Source organism: Brachyistius frenatus, unplaced genomic scaffold (genome assembly GCF_029030835.1).
Source record: "Brachyistius frenatus isolate BFR_SWC_R1_liver_20210118 unplaced genomic scaffold, ASM2903083v1 Contig_16, whole genome shotgun sequence".
Classification (NCBI taxonomy): Eukaryota; Metazoa; Chordata; class Actinopteri; family Embiotocidae; genus Brachyistius; species Brachyistius frenatus.
In genome coordinates, this window is record NW_027210615.1 from 584,154 (window position 1) to 604,743 (window position 20,590).

Here is a 20,590-nt window from a genome sequence, read left to right on the forward strand (position 1 = left end):
CTTGTTGAGTGGCGAGTGACTCAGGCTTACTTTCTCACCGTGTGTGTTTCTATCTGTATGTGTGTGTGTGTGTGTGTGTGTGTGTGTGTGTGTGTGTGTGTGTGTGTGTGTGTGTGTGTGTGTGTGTGTGTGTGCGTGCGCATGCTAGTCTGTGTATGTTGGGTCGAGAGTAAAATGGGGGAGAGGAAGCACGAGCATGACAGACGAGCGATGAGAGATAGACGGAAAGTTGATTCAGCCCAAGGACTCCTCTGCCGAGAGTTTGGCATACCGATGACATCTTCTGACATATTTCTCTCCTCATCTCGTTACCTCGACAGAGAGAGAGGAAGAAGCTCGGTGACGAAGATGACTAGACAGGACGAGAAGAGAGAAAGTAGGAGAGGCAGAAATAAGAAGTGTTTCTGTGAAATGTCAAGGCTGCGGGAGACAGAGAGGCTGGGAACCTATAAGCTTGTGGTTGTGTTTATGTACTATTGGTTGTTCATATATATGTGTGTGTGTCTGTTAGGGAAAGCGAGGAGACACCTCATGTCTAGGTGAACTTGAATTCAACCCAATCTCTACTGCTCCTGCAGAGTCATTGAATCAACCTTTGAAGCTGCTGCCAGGTCACTGTGGATTTCTTACTTTGATACTTTTTACTTTTAGTTGAATTAATTATTGTCTGCTTTTGCTACATTTAATTAAAACTTAATCAACCATACCCAGTTAATGTTTCACATTTCCTTCTTTTGTTTTGGTACTGTAAGTATTTTTGTGGGAGCATCCCTAAATGTGTTTGCAGCAGCAACAGGAGTGAGTTGTGAGACAAATACAGAGGAACAAAAATGAGATTCTCACAGGAGACGCAGGGTTTTTATACGAATGAAGAGAAAAATTCAAAGTTTGATCAAAAGTAAATGAGACATGTTAAAATATACCCGATTATAAACGGATATAAAAAGGTAATTTGGGAACTTTGTGAGAATCAGTTAAATAACCTCTCAACATCAAAATAAGATTCATCACATGTTGCACTGGTCTTACATTTAAATACTGAAGTAGTGAATATGTTCTTGTTTTCTCACAAAAGCTTAGTGCAAATGAATGAGTGTTATGGAGTATTTTTTAATATTTTTGTGCCATGGGGTGTTGACATGTAGTAAAAAGTTATCTGTACTGCTTCAGTCACCACAAAATGTCTAAAGTCTATTCATTATAGTGAAGATAGGGACAGTATGATTAACCCTTGACCTGCCAATCAGTGGAATTAATGCAAGAAAGGATGCTACAGTGCTGAATCTCATTCAGGAAAACCTCTGGGAATGGCACACCCACATGCATTTCCTGTATGTTTTTTTGAACGCCTCCCTTTTCTTCTCTCTCTCTGTAGACCTGCAGTCCACCAACAGGTCATCTGTCTTCAGCGGTCATCACGGCCAGCTCTCTCTCACCGCCGTCTTCCTGGACGAGTACCGTGACCGCCTCTTCCTGGGAGGGAAAGACGTCCTGTACTCTCTCCTGCTGGGACCTGCCAGCAGTGAATCCAAAGAGGTGAGGTTTCTCTACACAGTAAAACATGTATCTTAAGTGTTGTGCTGTGATGATTGATGTATAGTAAAAATTACAGTACAGTCTGCATTTATCACTGCATTTAGATTCAAGTTGCAGTGATTCTGCAAGCGGTTTCAATCGGATGATATATTACTGGGAGAGAAAGGTACAGGATTTTGTTCCATTTTACAGAATTCCTTTTTTACAGAACATCTGTTAAAGTACTCTTTGTTATAAATCAGCCATAAACATGGTGACTCAAACCTGAACAGCAATTTCACTTTATATTACTATTGCATTGTACAGTAACAGAAAACAGTGATGGAAATATTAAATAAAGCTTAAACAAAGGGCAAATTTCAGAAAAAAAAAAGCTAAAGATGGAATGGTCCTACATCGGCTTTCTGGGGTAAATTTGTGACTTCGCACCAGAGGTTCTGGCCTATACATGTTCTGCACACAGTATATCTGCTTGAAGCTCTGGCACTATAAACAGAGTTCTTCTAACCCAAACCTCAGTGAATACTTACATCTCTCTTCCTTGCCAAAGCATTTGTACCCTTTCTGGTGCAGGAACGCCGGTAAAATAGAGCTACTCGTAAATCAAACCATCTATTTTTCCTTTAGTCTGTAAATGCACTTGTCACCTTGTTAAACACAGTGGTAATGCTGAGAGAGTAACAGCAGAAAGACGTCAGATTTGTTAAAGGTGTCGCAGATTTCCACAGTTATCAAACTTTGAGAGTCTGACGAGAAACTAGAATTACTGCTCGGCTCACCACTCAAGTTGTAGTTTGCAAGCATATCTGTCCAAACCCATATAGATGTTGCTACAAAAAAAGCTATAAATTCTAAAATGTGGATGGTTCAACTTCAATCCTGACAGCACAGAAGATCTCTACAATCAGCATAATTTGTAGATGGACACCACAGAGTAATGTGACCAATTTAATATCTGTCATAAATGTGGTCACAATCTCCCCTTCTTTTCCTCAGTTTTGGTGTTAAATAATGGACAGGAAAGAATAATAATCATTACGTCCGAGATACTTGTTTGAAATGTTGCTATAATGAATATATCTTTAATTGAATTATGGCCACAAACATGTGTTGTGAGGTCACAGTTACCTTCAACCACCAAATTGCAATCATTTAATCCTTGAGACAAATATATATCGCATTCACAAAAATGGAATTGACGGATAGGACAGACATGAGGTCATATTAAGCTTGACCTCTGAGTACCAAAATCGACTCAATACATCCTTCAGTCCAAGTGAACATTTGAGCCAAATTTTAAGAAATTTCCTCAAAGCGTTCCTGAGATATCTCTTTCACAAGAATGGGAAAGATGTGCAGTCATGGTGACTGTGACCTCTGACCTTTGACCACCAAAATCTTAGCACTTCCTCATTGATGCCAAGTGAACATTGGTGCCAAATTTGATGACTTTCCCTCTAGGTGTTTACCCGATATCATGCTCACGGGAATGGGTTAGTGTGATAGGATGTCATAAAAAGAGGCTGAAATAATGCTGTAATACAACTATCACCATTTCAAATTCAAAGCTTTTATATTAGATATTTTTTTTATCACTTTAAATAAAGATACTTTTGGGAAGAATCACTTTTTATTTCACTATAAGGCAGTGCTTTGGCATCTCAGTTGAAGTTAAGATGATCAGATACAGTATGTTAACAATTATGGAAAAATGGGTATCTCATATCAGAGTGTAATCCATATTTAATGTAATTTATTCAGTGGAACAGTAGACCGATGTCATTTGTAGACTAAGGGAGTTATTATACCTTTAATTTATATCTTATGAACTTTCAGAAAGTTTTTATTGGAAAACTTTGTCATCAGGGAAATGAGGGAGTTTAAATTAAACCAGGATTTCATCTACTTTTGTTTCTGTTGAAGAACGGTTTGGGGAAAATGTGCTGCTTACGTATTCATGTTTTTTATTTTCCTGTAGGCTGCCCAGTGTATTCTGGTGTTCCTTTAAACTGGTTTCTAACACGCACTGAACAAAAATATCTCAAAAACTGAAGTCCCCGGTGTGCATTAGCACTTCAGCAAGGAGCGTCAGTGTGTGGCTGTGAATGTGCGTGTACTTGTGCTCATTCATGGGTCAAAGAGACACAGTGAATGGCTGAATGGGGAATTTAAGCACACAGGGAGCCAGCCAGATGTCGCCCACCTTATCCGCCTCCTATTTCTCCTTCATCTCTAGCTCAGCCTCCTTTCACTGCGCTCTGACTTGGCTCATGATCATACCTCACTTGCTGACACTGTAAGCTGTTTGAGGTTTAATGCCCGTGTGTGTGTTGTAGCCAACCATTGTGACTTCAATAAAAGAAAAGTTTACAAGTTGACACACATCTTCCAAATACTCCTTAAACCAGAACTGGAATAAATTAATGAATTCAAATGGTGTTGGTTTTACATTGTGGATTATCTCTCTAAGAAAGCATGCTAATGTTAATGTTGCCATGACAACCGATACGCAGCTGATTTTTGCATCATTTTGTAAAATTTAGAGCCTCACTGTCTTTGAGTTGATTTGAGTTCAGATGTGTTTTAAAGAAATAATTCAGTATTTTGGGAAATAGTGTATTCAGTTTGAAGTGAGATGAGAGGAAAGTCAGCACTCTTATTTCTGCTCATTACATTCAGAACTGAAGACAGGCTTTTAGGCATCCTGATGAATTACACGTTTTTTTTTAATCATGATGTTATGGAAGGGATTAAAATCAGACAATGAATTAAATCACTATCTGCTCAATAAGTGACTCTTCTTTCATCCATACCACTTCTCTAGTTCATCAGTTTTCTGGAATTTAAATGACCACAAATTATAGAAAATATATAAATTGAATGACGAGAACAGCCATTGTTAAATCTGCTACTCCAAATTATGATTTTGCAGCCCAAACTTTACCCATGAAAGACCACAATATCTATCTGGCATAAGAAGCTTGTTTGTCACCCTTTCCACTATAAAATCTGACCAACAGCGTGGTAATGGGAGGGAGAAGTTATGAGGCTTTAGTTAAAATGGAGTTAGATGGCAATAAATCAGTCCATCCAGTGTATTTCTGCCCAGAACTGGATCTAGTACTGACTGAATCAAATCTGGGAAGTGGAAAAATTTACCCTACTAATAATTACCCAGGGAAAAAAAAGATAAAACAAATACTGATTTAGTGCATGTAAATGTTTAATGTAAGGGAGTAAATATTCCACATTCTCCATGCTAACAGATAAACACATCTGATTGGTATTTAATATCCCGTCTTTGATTGTTGTATATGAAATGTTGAGTCCTGTTTTTTTGGCCTGGAAATGTGGCCTGCTGTCAGAGACATTTGTTTCGGCACGTTCAGGCAACTGATTTATTTTGCTCAGTGTTTTGGTTACACACAGTATATCTTGCGTGATGTGCTTCCTTAGTGAGTCTGGAGATGGCAACTTGCCCAGCTCACTTAACATAGCTTAACTCGAGAGGAATCTCTTTGGCCTGAGCCGAATCGTGTGTGAAAAATGGAATGTTGTGTTGAAATTTAAACCTTTTCTCCGGGGACCAAACTTTTTTCTTCTGAAATTCTTACAATGTTTCATTCCAATATTTTTAATCAAGCAGTTTTAGCCTTGTTGTATACAGCGTTTATACACTGAGCTGACAAAAACAACAGGTAATCTTGTGCATAAATTGCAACTGAGATGATCAAAATGGAAATGCAACAAACTCTACCAACATCAGTGTGCAGCAGCTTGATCTTGCTACAGGCTTTCAATTAAAAAAATAAATTTAAAAGGGAAACTGTTTATTTTGATTGTGACATTCATGCCCACTAAATTAATTTCTTTTTTCAGAATTATGATAAAAGTGATGCATGTATTTGTCATAATCTATGTGGGCTTGATGAAACTTGTGGCAGTTGTCCAGAGTCATTAGTCAAATGGTATAATTTGAACTAAACATTATTTTTGATCTATTTTAGACTCCATTTGGTTCTGTTTATCTGTCCAGGATTCTCTGATCTCTTAAAGAGTTTGTCTGGAGCTACTGTCCCTTTTGAAGGTCCTGTTTATTTTCAGAGGAAGTTAAAAGTTTCCGTTTGAAGTTTCCAACTCTTGATTTTCTCTCTCAAAGAGGCATTGTTCTAAATTTAAAGATCAAAGAAATAACCAGTGTTAATTATGTTTGAAGGTGGACTCAAAGAAAGAGCACTTTGAAGAGGTAGAGTCATAGCGATGACAAGAAACATTTAAACAGAGGCAGAGAGAGGGGTGGCTGGTGGAGGTCGGCCACATTAAGTCTATCTGATGATAGATGGAAGATTGTAAGACCTTCTCTGCCAGGTTTTGCGCTGGACTGATTTCATAGTATATCAGTATTTGTCAAGCTATAAGCTGCTTTAGGTCAGACTTTAGTGCGAGCCAGACATTTCAACAGACAGACATTCATATCAGTCGAGGATCAAGCCAAAGAAATAGATTCAGAGATCTAAACTGAGGCCAATATGTTCATTTCAGTCGGCCGTGACACAAACTCTTGTTTCAAATGGATTTCCATCATTGCAAGCCACAAGTAGAATGAAGACAGACCCTCAAATCAGAGGGTCTGAAGGTGTCCATTTTGAAAGAGCAGGCTTAAGTTACCATTTCAATTTTATTTTTCGCTTAAAATTTTGATCTGAATAGGAATTTAAGTTGACATGAATGGAAATTCTCTTGTTTACCATTTTGTCAAGAGTTCCATGAGAAGTCCTTCTCATGGCTGTACGGTTTACTGGTTAAGTTCAACAATGTCCCTAAGAAAAAAAATGGTTCGGTTGGGGTGGATAGTCATCGTATAGCACTCAAATCTTACATCAGAGACCAGGGTTCTCATCCACACTCGTGCCATTCAGTGTCTCAGGTCACTTAGGACTTTAAAGAAAATAATTTCCTAACTTTAACCAAGTACTGAGTGCATAAACATAACCATGAACTTGAAACATGCTGTGGTCAGAAATTTATAGTGGCAGAATAATATCTTGTCAGTTAATGTAAGCCAATTACATACATTCAGTATCAAAGTATTTTATATATAAATTAATTTACCATGTTTCATTTTTACAGCGATAGCAAACATAATCTGGATGCTGTTATGTTTCCTTCAAAATGTGTTTCAGTTTAATTGTACAGAAAGGTTATTTTCAGAGTTGCTAATTTAGCTGGAAAAACAACTGGAAACAAGGGCAAACAGCTAACCTAGACAAAATATGTCTGTATAAATTATCAATTCACATTCAGTAATTTGTTTGTTTACTTCTCACAAAAATTTGCCTGACTATTTCTTGGTCAGTTGCTTTAGAACCAGTGGAAAATACAGGAATTTAATAGTCCCAGCCCAGAAATACTCTAATGCATTACATTAAAATAGCAAATTGTCATTGATACGCTTCAGTTTTTGTACAAATTAAAATAATAAGATACAATAAGTCCTGTTAGCTGGCTAGCTTTGTATTTGTTGTCCAGAGAGTGGTGTCTGTTTTTGTATTGGCAAGAAAACAAAATCTTTCAACTCCTCATATTGATCCCTTCAGTACTTTTTCTTGGAGTACTATACTCAAGGTATTACAAAAGTATCTTGCAAATATTACAAATATAATGTAAGTTCCTGAATGTTTTCTTATAGGAAAGCAGCTACACATACTATTGAGTTGCCATAGTAACACTGTTTTTGTAAAGGACTCAAGTCTTGGAAAATAAATACAGAACTAACATTGAAATAAAGGCTTTTCAATGTTACTGTGTCACATTGCTTATTTATCCGGGGCTTCAAATTAAGATGAATAATGTGTCACATAATTATAACTGTGGGAGCCACTAGTCCACTGTTGGCAGTGATGACTTCAAATTTATCATGACAGAAGAGATATAAACTGTCTCAGAGTTTTACTGCCGATACAAAATTCAGGGTGGTATGAGCAAAAGGAAGAGATTGTGGTTCAGTTTGGAGCCAACAAGCCAGAAACAGAAATTCTCTTGTCTTTTCAGCTTAAGTTACATCTCCATTTTTCTACATTACTTCCATTACTTCCACACTCTTTAAGAACCCTGTAGTCACCACAGTAGCCTTCACACACACACACACACACACACACACACACACACACACACACACACACACACACACACACACACACACACACACACACACACACACACACACACACACACACACACACACACACACACACACACACGTACGTACGTGTGCTTTATACACAGTGAACACTGTCAGACCTAGAAAAGCAAGTCAGAACGGTTTGTTTTCCCCTCTGGTTGCTATCCTCCCTGTGAGCCCTAACAAAGCCAGTTTCTTCCTGGACCAGACAAAGACTTATTGTCTCAGACAAACCTGCTGGTCTTCTGCATGAAACTACAGCATTACACACATTATTTAAGGCCCAACTGAGACACACTTTCCTCTTCAGTGGCATTTTGGTTTCATTTTTCATTTGCAGAGAGCAGTGTAAAAACTATCCTCATTGTTCCTGGTCCAAACCTGATTTCATTGCTTATCTGAGATCTACGCTTCTTACTCAGTTGGCAGAATGAGAGGAAGATTTTGGGACTTTCCTAATCAGGCAATCTTGGACCTATACTGTGAGAATTTGACTTGAAAATAGAAGAGAGTTTAAAATGATTATATTTTCTTTTGTTTTTTTAGGCACCAGATAGTCTTGAAAAAATACAAATGATTTCATAGCATCACAAAGATTCCCCGTGTTTCTGTTTGGTATGTTATTACTGTCCCTAGCAAACAAGCAAAGTGTTGCTCAAAGAACGATTCAACCAAACAACTTCCATATCAGGTACTCAGTTTATGGTTAATCACGAATGTGAAAAAGACCTTTGGTAATTAAACAATCAACGTTGGGTGTGAGTAGAGGGGAGGGACAATCACATATCTCAGTGGCAAAATAACACAGGGCCTCATTCACTAACTATTCTTAAGAAGACATTTAAGAAAAAACTTAAGAAGGTATTGGTAAATGATGCCCATATAGTGTTTCTCTGCATGTAAGGATGGTATTTCTTGCAGTAAAAACTATTTATTTTACATTGAAGTCAAAATACAAATAAAAATAAAAACTGAAAGGGATGAAGTTTGCGGGTCTAACAGCATTTCATAATTGCATTAATAAAATTCAACAGCAACGTAGCTTTCTAAAAAAAAAAAAAATAAAATTTATGTTGTCTCTAAAAAGACATACTGTTGATCTTTATGAATGTATTTTTTCACTACAACAAAAAGACTTACAGTTTCCACTATATCTAAAAACGTGGGCAAATAAAACCCTAATTATCTGCTTGTTTAAATAACTTAACCTTTTCTTTCATGAACCAGTGACATCAACCTGTGTGGGCTTCTGTCTGTCTTGTCTCAAACAAGGTTACAGCTTTACAAGCCTGACGTTACCTCCTACACTCCTCGACTTCCCATTACACAACCTTTGTTTCATCATGTGGGGGATCCGCTCTGCTCAGTATGCATTTAATTGCCGTAAAGTTGAATTTGGGGGGAAAATAATTCACATTTAACGACACAAAGGCGGATCATTATATTTTGATTGCATTAACAGAGTCTAACAAAACGTGTGTGGTGCCCACACAGCCACTACATTTTGTAAAATGCCAGAATAAGGCGGTTATTTGCATTATTTTATAGTTATGGGGTCATTAATCGTCACACTTTTAAAAACTTCTTTATCTGTTCCCCCATTTTTCTTTGCCTTTGTAGATCTACTGGCCTCCGTTACCTGGCAACAGAGAGGACTGCATTCAGACAGGCAAGGAATCACAGGTAAGCTTTCGAATGTTACGTCCTGCTTGTTTTGAAAAAATATGTTTGCATTAAGATACATTTGGGGGTAAATCATTTCATGGAGGAAGTTAGGTCAAACCTTTAGATTGCTTCACAGGGAGTTTGAACATCTGCGGCTGTCACCTCCCACCAGTCACATCTGGTGCAACTCCACCAAGATCGAATGCCTTTGTGTCCACTTCTGTTTTCACTCTCATTACTTGTAAAATTTGCATTGCACTCGGTCCGAACACACCCAGAGATAGTTTCTCTTCCCATATCCAAAGCGTCTGTTCTAGATGTTTTCATAATCTGTCCTGCCTCACCCCAAGTTTATATTCTCCAGAGATCACCTGACACAGACACCTGCCTACCAAGCTGCTCCGCATGCTTTATAAGGAAATGTAGATACAGCAGAGGATCATTTTCTGCCAAAATCTTGTCTAAGATGTTTGATGGTGCTTTGCTGCAGTAGCATTCAAGATCTGTTTCCTGAATACCGTTTTCCTGCCTGTACTTTGTAACCCGTCTGGTTGCCAATCTCCTGTCAGCTTTGTGATTTTTCTAATTTGTTCTCCTGTCCTGTCTTTCATCCTATTTCTTAAGACTGTCTCTATACCAGTTTAGTGTCGGCCTGTGATATCTTATTACTGTTTCCATGAACTTGAACTCTGACTGTAAAATGTCGCAAGACACAAACTCAGCACAACCTTCTTTTTATATAAATGAAGTGACTGACTTGACCTAGCTGAACAGCTATCTACTTTCCATTAAAATGCCTCCATAAGAACAGAGAGGCAGCTTTCTCCATGACACCAGCTTGTCAACTTTGACCTCGGGCTTTGAGAGAATTTGGCTGCCAGCCCAAACCTGTATCCACACTGGGCTTCACCCTATTTTGGTCTCAGTGTTTCTACTGTGTCTTCCAATCCCTGCTTTTATATTTGATGTTTGAATTTAAAGAACATGTTTGGGGTTTGAAAACTATGATGTAAAGTTAGTATCCATCTGTGGCACTGTAAGGCCCCATCATTACCAACATTCCCCACAATCACATGTTGTGATGGGAATGGCAGAATCATCTTCCTCTAGCAGCACTGAGTATACTGTAAATGGGATGCTTTGACAATTTAGTGCCGTGTAATGTTGTGCTGACACTGCAGTTTCCCACCCTACAGCAACTGGTATTCAAGTCTCTGCTCCCTCACGTCCTCAAAAACATCAGTAAAAATTTGAATTTCAATAACTTAGCGACCAAGCACACTTCTCATTAGAATGGTCTGTAACAGAAAAAAGCGAGCTGCAAAGAAATGGAAAGATTTTAAACATTAATTTCAGCTGTAAATGAAGTCTTTTGTTGGTGCTGGGATGGAGGGAGGGGAGGTAGGACTGTATCTCCTAATGAAGGCTTAAACACAGAGGGAGGAAGGAAAATAAAAAAGAGATAGGGAGGGAACTTGAAAGTATTACATACAGGGAGAGGAAAAACACTGGTAGGACAATCTGTCATCTAATTATGTCTGTGTAAAACTACAGTCTCAAAAAATTGCAAGAAACAAACTATTACAGTTTTAGCTTCTATGACTGCAACATAAATAAAACCACCACCCAGAATTGTGTCCGCAGCTTCAGTTGTTTGCCGCCTTACAAACATGTATAACAGAAAAAGCTTCTGTTGTCATTGTAGATGTTACAATTAATTTTTAATCAGTAACTGTCGAAGATGAAGCACTCATTAAACTTTCAAATAAATAGATCCTGAAACAGTTGAAAATATTGAACTTGAATTGAAATCTGATAAATAAATATACAATGTTCTAGTTTGTGGGAGTTTATTTTGCCACGGTTCTTATAATTCTGCAGTGTGCTTGGTGCAGCGGTCCGGTGGCGGCGGTGGGGTTGTAGGTCAGCCATAGCTCAAGGAAAAAAGCTGTTCCTCAGGCTGTCTATTTGTGGGCATTGTTCCGTACCTTCTGTCAGAGGGTAGAGGGTCAAATACGTGGTATCCTGAGTGTACTGGGTATTTGGTGATGGTTTAAGTAGCATTATAATTAACAACAACAGCATACTAGATTTCTCCGTAACTCATAGTATACTGTATGACGGCCTACATTGTGTTTTTAAATATTTTAAAGGAGAAACAAGCTCTGTTTTGGTATATCAATCAAAATTGAATTTTGAAATGGAAAGTTTTAGACATTTGTAATGAGTACAATGTCTAAACTGATCCTAATGATCAGTATCAGAGCTGATCTTGGTTAATTTGAATGGTTATACAAATGTGAACAGTCTATTTCAGCAGCAGGTCAAAGGCTGTTGCTCATTAATATTAATTCCAAGAAAAATTTAAGAACAGACAAAATAACGTTTCTTGTTGTGAGTGGACAAAGTGTTTTTGTCGTTCGAAACGCTTTTTCAGTCACATCCCCCTTCAGAGACTTTAAAAAATTCACACCACTCACCCTATAGCACAATCAGATTTGATGTTTGGCTTGACTGCAACAGCGAACACAACTTCCTGTATCCATTTCAAATTAAGAGCCCCCTCGCTTTTCCTGCAAGATCCTGCCATGTACTAGTTTTGAACCTGTTATCAATGATACCAAATTTCAGTAAAACCACTAATAAAGCAAGCCAATTTCAATTTGATTGAAATAAAAAAAACATTGAAATTGTTAATCTCACTGTATGAATCATATTGTTGCAGCTTTAAGTCTGCTCAGTATTCATCTCCCTCTTCATCCATGTGTCTTCCCTTTGCAGTGGCTCAAGTGGATCTCTTCATGTCAGTTTAATGAGCTACATTCTCCCATTTGAATCAATCAAATAAAAGAGGAAAGTTTGACGTTTAGTAATGAGTCTCCTCTTTTCTTTGATGCACTGAGACACTGTTAAATTTGGTCCCAGTTGGAGAGGCAGCTCTCAGTGGCCTAGTGGTGCTCAGAATACATTAACTGGCACTAATTACTGGTTTACAAAACACATCACTTACATCACACACACACACACACACACACACACACACACACACACACACACACACACACACACACACACACACACACACACACACACACACACAATGAGTACACACTGTCAGGGTTGCGAAAGCACTGTCATTTTTGTACTTGTGTTCATGGCAGGAAGTTGGACAGCTACCTCCATCTGGAATTGGTTAGACTATAAATGAGTGTGTGTGTGTGTGTGTGTGTGTGTGTGTGTGTGTGTGTGTGTGTGTGTGTGTGTGTGTGTGTGTGTGTGTGTGTGCGTGCGCGCGCGCGCGAATGGGTGTGTGCGTGCGTGTGTGTGTGTGTGTGTCTGTGTGCATATGTTCTCTGTGTTTGAAGTGGCAGGTGTGTCTTGGGTGTCTTATATCAGTTTTATTAGGTGTTTCCTATACAGGCTGCTCACGGGGCTCACAGGGCTCACACAGTACCGGGTGTGTGCGCTACTGTACTGTCTATAGAGGACAGGAGGAGTCACAGTGCATTATGAGACTCTACCTTACTTGTACCAAAGGAGCCACAAAACGTGTGTTTCAGTGTGTTTAAGGCAGATTGAGTTGTTTTTAGTAAACTACACAGATATCTTTCTGCTTTCCTTCACATCTGTCGTTTTCAGTGAGTTCGCTGCATCCCTCGGCATCTACACAGTAAAAGGCCCACACACTGAACACACACACACACGAACACACACGTTGGCACAGATGTTACATCTCATTATGTTTGCCCGTCTCTGTGTGTTAAACACAGTCTGACAAAAAGTGGTCGAGGTTGAAAGGTGAAAGGTCTTCACCTTGTTTTTTTGGGACTTTTGTGTGCGAGTGTTTTGTGTTTGATGATTTAGTGAGACATTTGGTGTCTTATACATGATGTGACAGAGTCCGAGGCAAAAAGACAAAATATATCCAGTCAAACTTAAGAATGTTTATCTTTAATCTATTTCAGACTAATCATTCGTTTGAAGTAAAAAAATAAATACATCTGTGGTACACTTTTGATCTCTTTAATGAAAGTCTTTGTCTCCACATCGTTCCGCTGACAGAGTCGCCCACCTTAAACATGTTTTTACTGATAGCGTTTCCTCCCAGAGTCACCACCTCATGGCCTCCACCATCATTAATCACAGCTCAGACAAATAAATACCAGCAGCAGGGAGGCACTCGCTGACTTCAGCTGAACGTGTAGTGTCTTGCTCCGGCTGTTAACACATTTTTGCCTCATCCATCTGCATCACTGCTTGTAATTGGATTGATTATCAGATCAGCCAATTACCTGCATGTCAGGGCTGACACATCACATTGCACAAACATAACTTATTAAGCACAGAGCAGAGATCTGCAATTGCAAGTTAGACCGTTTCAGTGAGTGTATTTGAGTAAAGATTTGAGAGTTCTTTATATGATCTCCAAAAAGGGATTTGTGCTCTCAATCCTGTGCGTTGTACTTCCGTGACAGCCCTGATAGTGTCAGTAATTCAGTGTCAGTGGCCTCATTATAATAGGTTTAATTTGAGTTTTAATGAACTTTATTTGAATTTAGTTTTGGATTTTATTGCAGGAAAGTAAAAGACTGTCCTGTTTAAAAATGGTCAGGTTTGAACTTGACATCTTTATACCATATCGTCAACAGGTCACACAACTACAAGTTTCCTTAGTGTCTCAACTATGATATTAGTATAAATGCAGGACCACAATTTCTAATAAAGAGTAGTACCTATTGTAGATGACTTTTTTAATTATTAAGTCCTTGATGGGACTGAAGCAGGGTCAGCATGACATGCAATCAAAAGGTTCTGAGACTGTTCCTGCTGCACACAAACAGAGCACAGTACACTGATGTTTTTGTGACCACTAATATGTCCGATTTTGTTTTTAAATCCAGTGAGTAGGGTGATAGAGTTACAATTGTGTTGTTGATGAGAATCTTGCAAGTTTTTAACATGTCAGGGTGCACAACCCCACAAATGTGAAAGAAAACCCATCTTATTGTGCTCCTGACCTGATGTACCTTCTTCTGTCTTGGACATTCTGCATCTCTTGAAACACAAATCTTACTTCAAAGACCTCGCTTGGCTCATTGCTTCATTGCCCCAAGCTTTCTGAAGCATTAGAAGGTCCTCCTTTGCCAATTTCCTTATTTTGACACAACATTTTATGTGCTCAAGTTGCGTATCACACCGGTGTTTATGTTAATCAATTAACACAACTTACAAAAGTTATAGCTTTCCCCTGCTCCATGTATGTCACAGTTCTGTGCTCTGTTCGCGGAACAAGGAACAGTCTTGGAATTTTTTTAATAGCACCTTCCTATACCTTATGCCAATTTGCCCAAATCAATTCTATGTCGTGCATCAGTCAGTGGATCAAATGTTTATGTTTCAAGTAGGAAAGTCTTTAATTCTGTAAAGTCTAAAAGCTTACGTAGGGCTAACTGTAAAAGATTTGAGCTCCAGATTTGGGACTTTGCAGCAGCTTCATAATTCTTCACTGTTTTTATTTAATATTAATGAGAAAAAGATGCTGCAAATGTTGGTCAATGCTCATTTTAGCTCTTACGTCTGCCAGGAAGCTGAGTAGGTGCCTGTGGTTTTCTGTGTTAGAAATGAATATTTGATTGGTTGCCATGGTGGGAGTAGTTGGTAGAGATTTGGGAAAATCCTCTCATACACTTTGGCGACTGTTTCTTGCCATGACTGAGTGTTTTGCTGTCTGGAAATCAATCAAAATTGATTGACCGGTTTGGTTGAGCATCAAACGGTTGCTGAGAACCAAAGATTTGGACTGACCAGTTCATCCAGCTGTCTGGCTTTGAACTACCTTCATGATGTTTGTGTGTGTCTGTGACTGTGTTTGTCTATGAGGTCCTGTTCACTGCAGTCTCGAATGTGTGCATATGTGTGTGTGTGTGTGTGTGTGTGTGTGTGTGTGTGTGTGTGTGTGTGTGTGTGTGTGTGTGTGTGTGTGTGTGTGTGTGTGTGTGTGTGTGTGTGTGTGTGTGTGTGTGTGTGTGTGTGTGTGTGTGTGTGTGAACATGTTGCTCCTCATTTCCTGTTAGTATTACAGGATCTGAGCTCTTTGCTGAACGTTGGCTGTTTATGCTGGAAATGCTCTCCGGGTCTGAACCTGCCCCTCCTTAACCGGGTCACTCATCATAAAACATGTTTGGCTGCTGGAGCTTTCATTGCTGTTCGCTCCATGTCAGCTGTACCATTGCACTGTGTGTTCCAGGGACATTGCCAATTAACTGACCAGTGACCACAAGAGTAAATTGCGCCAAGCTGCATCTCACTAGTGGCTCAAACTTTCAGCGTTTCTCTTTGGTGTTTCAAACATACTATGTTCTCCTAAAAGGAGGCATTACTACATCTTTAAAATGCCTGCAATATCAGAAAATGAAAATGACCATGAGGTAGAAAATTCGGATTTATCACATATTGTACAGCTGTGCTTTACTTTGTGTTGACAAATCAAACCATGATTGAAATTATTTGGAGCCTGTGGAACTGTTATTGCTCGTGCTTCTTAAAAGTAAAGCTTACATCGGTGGTGCCGGTTGGGTTGTATTTCATAGTACACACAACAACCGCCTGCCTGCTTGTAAGCTCCCTTTAACATCTGCATTCCCCTGTATATATGCCTGGTCAGTGAGTGAGTGAGCGAGCAGGAGAGAAATTGGTTCAGGTTCTTTTGCACTGAAATTACTGACACAACACAAACTTTAGTTACTGAGTGAATGCAGCCATAAAAATACAAATATTTGCAGATGTCCCGTCATGGAGCTCCATGTCTCGGCCCTGCACTTGTCGTCTCCACCAACAGTTCTTCTCTTCTATCTCTATGCTGTCCTTTTCTCTCTATGCTCTCCTCTCACCCCAACCGGTCGAGGCAGATGGCCGCCCACCTCTGAGCCTGGTTCTGTCAGTGGTTTCTTCCTGTTAAGAGGGAGTTTTTCCTTCCCTCTGTTGGAGGTTTTTCTTCCTTAAAGAGGAGGTTTTTTTTCCCCTCCTAGCTTATGTGGGAATTGTTGAATTGTTGGGTGTCTCTGTATAATGTTGTAATGTCTTGCTGTAAGGACTTTAATGTGTTAAGTGCCATGAAATAACTTGTTGTGATTTGGCGCTATATAAATAAAGTTGAATTGAATTGAATTGAATAAAATAAGACAGGATATGTTGTTGTCATCATTTTATTTTCAAGATCGAATGCTGCGCCACTGGATTACATTCTGTCATAGAACCTGTTTTTTTCTGTCAAGAGGAAGACATTTGTGTTCATTTAGTTTCTAAAGTCAGCTGCACCTTTAGCCCAAGTTTTCACACTTTGAATTTATTGAGAATTAGATGTAAAAAAAAAAAACTTCAAGAAATCCACTGGACTTTCTGTGACCCCTCAACCACTAAATGGCTACAATAGTTTGACTGTTGTTGAGCTTGTAGGAAGTGATTTTGCTGGTGTTTCATTTATTCAGTCCAATCATTCATTTGCTATTGAACTTTGAAATATTGAGCTATTAATGGAAGCACAGTGTTTCCCTGTTGAATGCTGCAAAAAATATAGACCTGGAGAAGCTGCCAGAGGTCTTGGCAGTGTTCTTGTTTGTTTATGTTAATGATATATGCCTCAGAAGTAAGAAGTAATAATACAATATTTAAAATGGTATACATACTTTCTCTTTTAAAACCCCAGGAGACACAACTGTGGCTTCTGTGGGCAGCTTCAAGGTTTGAATTGTGAGTGGCATTGTTGGGAAATAATATTTGTGGTCAGCCAATCTTCTCCTGATAATCAGAGGTTAATAAATTAACATTGCAGTCTTTTGTTTTCACCATCTTGCCCTGACCTTGGCTATTTATGCATTGATTTTCAATCCTGGCTGGATGTTACGACAACTCCCTGAGTTCTGCCAGTAAGCCAAAACTAGATCTAGTAATCAAACCACTTCATTTTGTGTTTAACACCACTCCCTTTATTGCCACTTAATCTCAGTAAGACCACACAGAAATGTAAAACTCTAAATCCCTGAGTGGGAGAGAAGAGACATATTTCCACTTTTCAACATATCATTCCACTTTTCGCTTTCTGAGGTTGCGCAGATGTCCAAGATGACTCCCTGAGTAGAAGAACGGAAACACAGGAGAGACAGATTTCTATACATTCTCAGCCCATTCTGTCGGCTCTGATAGACCTTGTTTATCTTCTTTAAGAACACAGAGACACAAAGTTAAGTCTACCCTTTAATTGGATCATTCTACGAGATGATCCCAGTAGGCTGGGGATAAATTCTACTCTTGTTTATCACAAGAAAACCATCCAACACTAGTTTAGGATAAATAATTAGGGGGAAACAGGATGTCAGAAAACCTTTTAAAAATCATGCCAAGTTCGCTCTACAAATTCCTCTCTTACTCGATGGAAATACACGTTTGAACCTCAGATGCTTGTACATTGAAGAATTAGTGGTCAATTTAGATTTATTGAAAACATTCTTACTATAAATGTATCTGGACCGGTTTTGTTTGGCATAGAAATGAGCCAGCAGAGACAAACAGTGACATGGTTTACATCAGGTCTGCCGAGTCGCAAAGCACTCGAGGAAATGATCAACAAAGGCTGAGTGTCTGGCTGCAGCTTAGAGGGACAAGGGCCACACGCAAAATGAGAGATTTATGGGATGCATGCACTTGTAACAACACAAAGACTAACGCAGTGTGCACGTGTTGGAGTCAAGATGAGGCATTCAGACAGAAAACACAGATAATAAGTCAAACAAACATGCACCAACACTCTTTAATGAGAGTAGATTTTATTCTGCACTTAAACACACACACTCTCTAGCTGCTCATTGTGCAGATATGAGTTTGACCTGGTTAACTTGAGGGAATGAGAGCTGGCTGATCCTTTCCTGCTCGGCTGACACCTGTTTTGTCAGCTGCTGCTGTTACAGACAGGAAGGAGGAAGTAGTCCTGCCCTCTGCTTCCTGTGAACCTCTGTGCAGTATACACATGTCTTGATACTTGTTTCCTTATAGTCACCACTCCTTTTGTTCTTGATCTTATGTGTCACTGATGTCTGTGTTCAGGACCTTTTACATTTGTCCACTCATTTTTATTTGTCAGTTACGCAGTTTTGGAGTTGAATGAGCATCAGATGAACCAGGAGTAGCTCCTTTCTTTCTTTTGAGATTCAGCCTGTTTGTCTTTCTCAACTTCTACATTTAATGCCTTTTAAAAAATAAAATCTTTGGCTACCAAATGCCAGACTCAAGGCTTCAAAATGACAAACCAATGGGTGACATCATGTTGCGTTGCCACTTTGTAAAAACCTCAGAATGATCCATCACATTTTCCTTTGACCTGATTGTGATTAAACTTGTTTTTAAAAATCAGCGTATCTTTTTGGCTGATATCCAAAAATCTGATAAGAGTCTGGTGCTGGACCTATCACGTTTCATCTAATACAAATTACAACATGTGGGATCAATACAACCTTATTGAGATCTAATTTTGGTTCTCTTCAGTACCATGAAAATCAACTTATCTGCATTTGGATGACAATCACTATGATTTGATTTATTTACAGTTCCTCCACTTTTAAGTGTGTGTGTGTGTGTGTGTGTGTGTGTGTGTGTGTGTGTGTGTGTGTGTGTGTGTGTGTGTGTGTGTGTGTGTGTGTGTGTGTGTGTGTGTGTGTGTGTGTGGACCATGTTTGGTCCGGCGCATGGACAGAAATTTTCTGCACTAGAATTTAAGGAATTGAAAAATTAGCTTTTTTGTTCAGTATTGTTGTTTATGGTAAATTTTGTAAATCTTCTTTTATGTCACAATAATAAAATTGTGAACGTAAAGTGCTGCATTCAGTTTTCCAATCTGCATTTTGACATATATATATATTTCAGGTAGCCTATAGACTTTTAACTTGTTTGTGTTTTTTTGCAGACGGAGTGCGCCAACTTCGTTCGCCTCCTGCAGCCCTACAACCGCACTCACCTCCTGGCCTGTGGCACCGGCGCCTTCCAGCCCATGTGCGCCTTCATCTATGTGGGGCACAGAGGAGAGGTAGGCAGTGGTTTGGCTGTGTGTGTGTGTGTGTGTGTGTGTGTGTGTGTGGGGACAACAAAGCGTCTTGGGGAATGTCTCAGTGTATCAGTCATTCACAAAAACACACTCATAGACTGCCAATTACACAGCCACAAAGACACAGACATGCAACACATATCCTTTATGTTGGCAACTACATGCAAAACATAACAATCAGTTGGTGCTTTTCAGCAAACCTCTGCTATACATCTATCACATTTGAGGCCCTATAATTTGGTGTATGTACTGAGCTGCACTCTTTCCCTCTGTTTTAAAACTGTAAATCATCTGCACTTTTTTGTGCACTGTGTAGTCGCCTGTCTGCCTGCACAGAGAGCAGCTGCCCACACGCCCCTTGTCGGGTTGTGGGTTGGGAGGTTGCGGTTGGCAGATGGGTTCAAATTGTATGTAGGATAGTGTGTGGACTGTTTGTAACTATTGTTTTATAGACGATCTGGCAACGTTGTATGACAAACATACAACACTTGTAGATCATTGTCGGATGATTCTTCGAATAAAGTTCAAGGGAGTTTTCCAGGAGACACAACAAAACAGGACGGCAACTGGAGACAGCATTGAAATTTAGTGGAAACTCTGGAAAAATTAGGTGTCAACAACTGGGGTGGGACATGTTTTTCCAATATTAGTCATTAGTCATTACTATATAAAAATTAAAAAAAAAATCGATTAGTCTACACAACTATTGTTCCTTATTTTCGTTGTTTTATCAGCAACTGGTTGTAATGCGTAAACCCCGTCAGAGGGTGGCGGTAATGCTCCTAAAGCCTGTTTGTCAGCCGCCATTACGCAACATAAGAAGAAGTAGAAAAAAGTTCCTACTTGGCTCCGGAGCTCTGCAGGTAAAACTGTGTTGCAAAGAGATAAGATGTGAAGGTGCGACCAGCAGAAACATGTAAAGACGACCACAGCCATAAAAAAGTGTGCGGAAAATGTATTTTTAATCGAATAGTTAAGAGCAAATTTCAAATACTAATTCTTTGCTTGAAATGCCCACAATTATACTTAAATTGTCAATCAGAAAAGCTGACAAAAAATGAACACGAAATCATTTCAGTTTTAATTATTTAGCACCAAATCAAAACATAAGTCAC

At 39.1% G+C, this 20,590-nt stretch overlaps 1 protein-coding gene across 2 annotated transcripts in view; it reads left to right on the forward strand.

The window, feature by feature from the left end:
• Nucleotides 1-20,590, forward strand: part of sema3bl (sema domain, immunoglobulin domain (Ig), short basic domain, secreted, (semaphorin) 3bl) — a 66,136-nt gene that overhangs the window by 18,633 nt on the left and 26,913 nt on the right. For both annotated transcript variants that reach the window (XM_069693852.1, XM_069693851.1), the window contains exons 2-4: nt 1,376-1,536; nt 9,338-9,400; nt 19,338-19,457. In XM_069693852.1, coding sequence (XP_069549953.1) covers nt 1,376-1,536; nt 9,338-9,400; nt 19,338-19,457 — 344 coding nt within the window. The remainder of the gene's footprint in view (nt 1-1,375; nt 1,537-9,337; nt 9,401-19,337; nt 19,458-20,590) is intronic.